This window comes from Adiantum capillus-veneris, chromosome 5 (genome assembly GCF_014529385.1).
Source record: "Adiantum capillus-veneris isolate H3 chromosome 5, ASM1452938v2, whole genome shotgun sequence".
In the NCBI taxonomy this organism is placed as follows: Eukaryota; Viridiplantae; Streptophyta; class Polypodiopsida; order Polypodiales; family Pteridaceae; genus Adiantum; species Adiantum capillus-veneris.
The window spans coordinates 87,260,219-87,262,237 of NC_140935.1; the positions used below are offsets into that span (position 1 = coordinate 87,260,219).

Sequence of the window (2,019 nt, forward strand, 5' to 3'; positions counted from 1 at the left end):
CATGTAGTATAACAGTCAAGTAGAGCGTTCACTAGATATCGAACAGAGTCAAGTAGAGTGTTTCCATGCTATCAAAGAGGTAATATTCCAAGTGCTTAAATATGCAAACAATGCTCACCAAGATCGCATTTGGCAAACATCACAAACCAGAAAGACCCATGACAAATCTGTTTACAATGGACTATTTAGAGTACATACACCACCCTTCGTAATACATAGAAAACGTGGTATAACTGTATCACAAAAACATGCTAACAAACTTCCTAATTAGCCAGTTTCCATACATCAAATGCATGGAAAGGTCAGACTGCATGCTATATAACCAACTGATATTAAATTGAGCACTATCGCCCTTCAACCAAGATAATAGAAAGGAAATGTTAAGCCAAGCTCAGGATGCATTAGGCTCAAAGTTTACTCATCACTTTCAAAACAAAGACTCACCCATATCTTATCCCAGAAATACATTCGACATAAGTGCCATCAGCAACCACCTGAATTTTGCAGAAAACTTATTGCTGCAATAAAGTAGCAGCTACTAAATCAACAGCGAGAACACCCCAAACCCATCCTCACCGCATCAGACATCCCTCGGAATTCAGCAATACAGCTACAAATATTGGAGCACAGAGCGGTGCTGACAAGAGTCAACAGTGCAAAGGAGCAGGTGGTGTTAAGAAACACCGGTAAAGAGAAGAGAGGGATTAGGGGCGGCCTGTCTAGCCACCAAAGCCGTAGAGAGTGCGGCCCTGGCGCTTGAGAGCGTAGACAACATCCATGGCAGTGACTGTCTTGCGGCGAGCATGCTCTGTGTAGGTCACAGCATCACGGATGACATTCTCCAGAAAGATCTTGAGCACGCCACGCGTCTCTTCATAGATGAGGCCGCTGATGCGCTTGACACCTCCTCTGCGGGCAAGCCTGCGAATGGCAGGCTTGGTGATACCCTGGATGTTGTCACGCAGAACCTTCCTGTGGCGCTTGGCACCACCCTTGCCCAGACCCTTGCCGCCCTTTCCCCTTCCGGACATCCTTCCTACTTCGCTGTTCTTGCTTATTCTACTCTACGCTTCTCAGCAGTAATAGTCTCAGCAGATCTGGAATTTCGACCGATCTGCTCCCGCCTTCTATAAACATGTGCGCTTCCCCTGCGTCGTCGATCAATTATCACATCTGACGGTGGCCATCGCCTTCACACGGATCGATCCGCTCTCTATATTTGGTGGATTTGTCAGGAACGGAAACACACACGGGAGGATAACTAGTTTATTTAAACATGGAAAACAAACTATAGGCTTTGTTTGAGCAACATCGTTAGGCAAATTTGATACCACCATAGAGTTCAAAGACTCTCCAAAATTACCGTGCTTTGAAGTGTTCTCATTTCAACACCCCTCTAAATGCATTTTGAGGTCCATAACTTGAACTAGTTCCTTGCTTACCCATAGGATGAATAAGCAAGAGCTAGATAGTCCACAACATGTATCGCAACTCTAACACAATACTCCCACATATTCATTTTTCACACATTCTCAAATATCGATCATAATCTAGATATATGTTTTTCCTTTCGAGTTTTGGAATGGCTTTTTCACATGGCTTAAAAAGTTATTGGCTTTAGTTTTAATTTGTGGACCGAATGGCCTTGTACTAGCTTGTTCACTTGTTGTTTTGCCCTTAGGCATGCCCCTAGACCAATATGGGCGAGTCCTTAATGGATACTAGTATGGCCGGCAGCCTTCTGCTCTCTCTCTCTCTCTCTCTCTCTCTCTCTCTCTCTCTCTCTCTCTCTTTCCATGTAGGCAGTCCTTGTCTCTCTCTTTCTAAGCGCACAACTGTAGGCTACACTATCCGACATGGCCGAATAAAGCAGCGCTCGCCACGTGTCAGGGATGGGGGCAGAAATCCCTCCCCCTTTTATAATAGTATAGATAGTTAACGAGGTGGGCCCATTTGATCCAAATAACCACTCATCAAGGCTCCATAGGTAGTACTCAATAGGGATGGCATGACTTGTTT

At 44.8% G+C, this 2,019-nt stretch overlaps 1 protein-coding gene across 1 annotated transcript; it reads right to left on the bottom strand.

The window, feature by feature from the left end:
• Positions 1-488: 488 nt before the first annotated feature.
• On the bottom strand, positions 489-1,086 carry LOC147457678 (histone H4). The gene has a single exon (XM_086513637.1). It carries the CDS (start codon positions 1,029-1,031, stop codon positions 720-722), a length of 312 nt encoding a protein of 103 aa, XP_086369763.1. The 5' UTR covers positions 1,032-1,086; the 3' UTR covers positions 489-719.
• Positions 1,087-2,019: the final 933 nt, after the last annotated feature.

Excerpts from the sequence above, each read along its gene's own strand:
- LOC147457678 (XM_086513637.1), bottom strand. The coding sequence starts at position 1,031 with ATGTCCGGAAGGGGAAAGGGCGGCAAGGGTCTGGGCAAGGGTGGTGCC.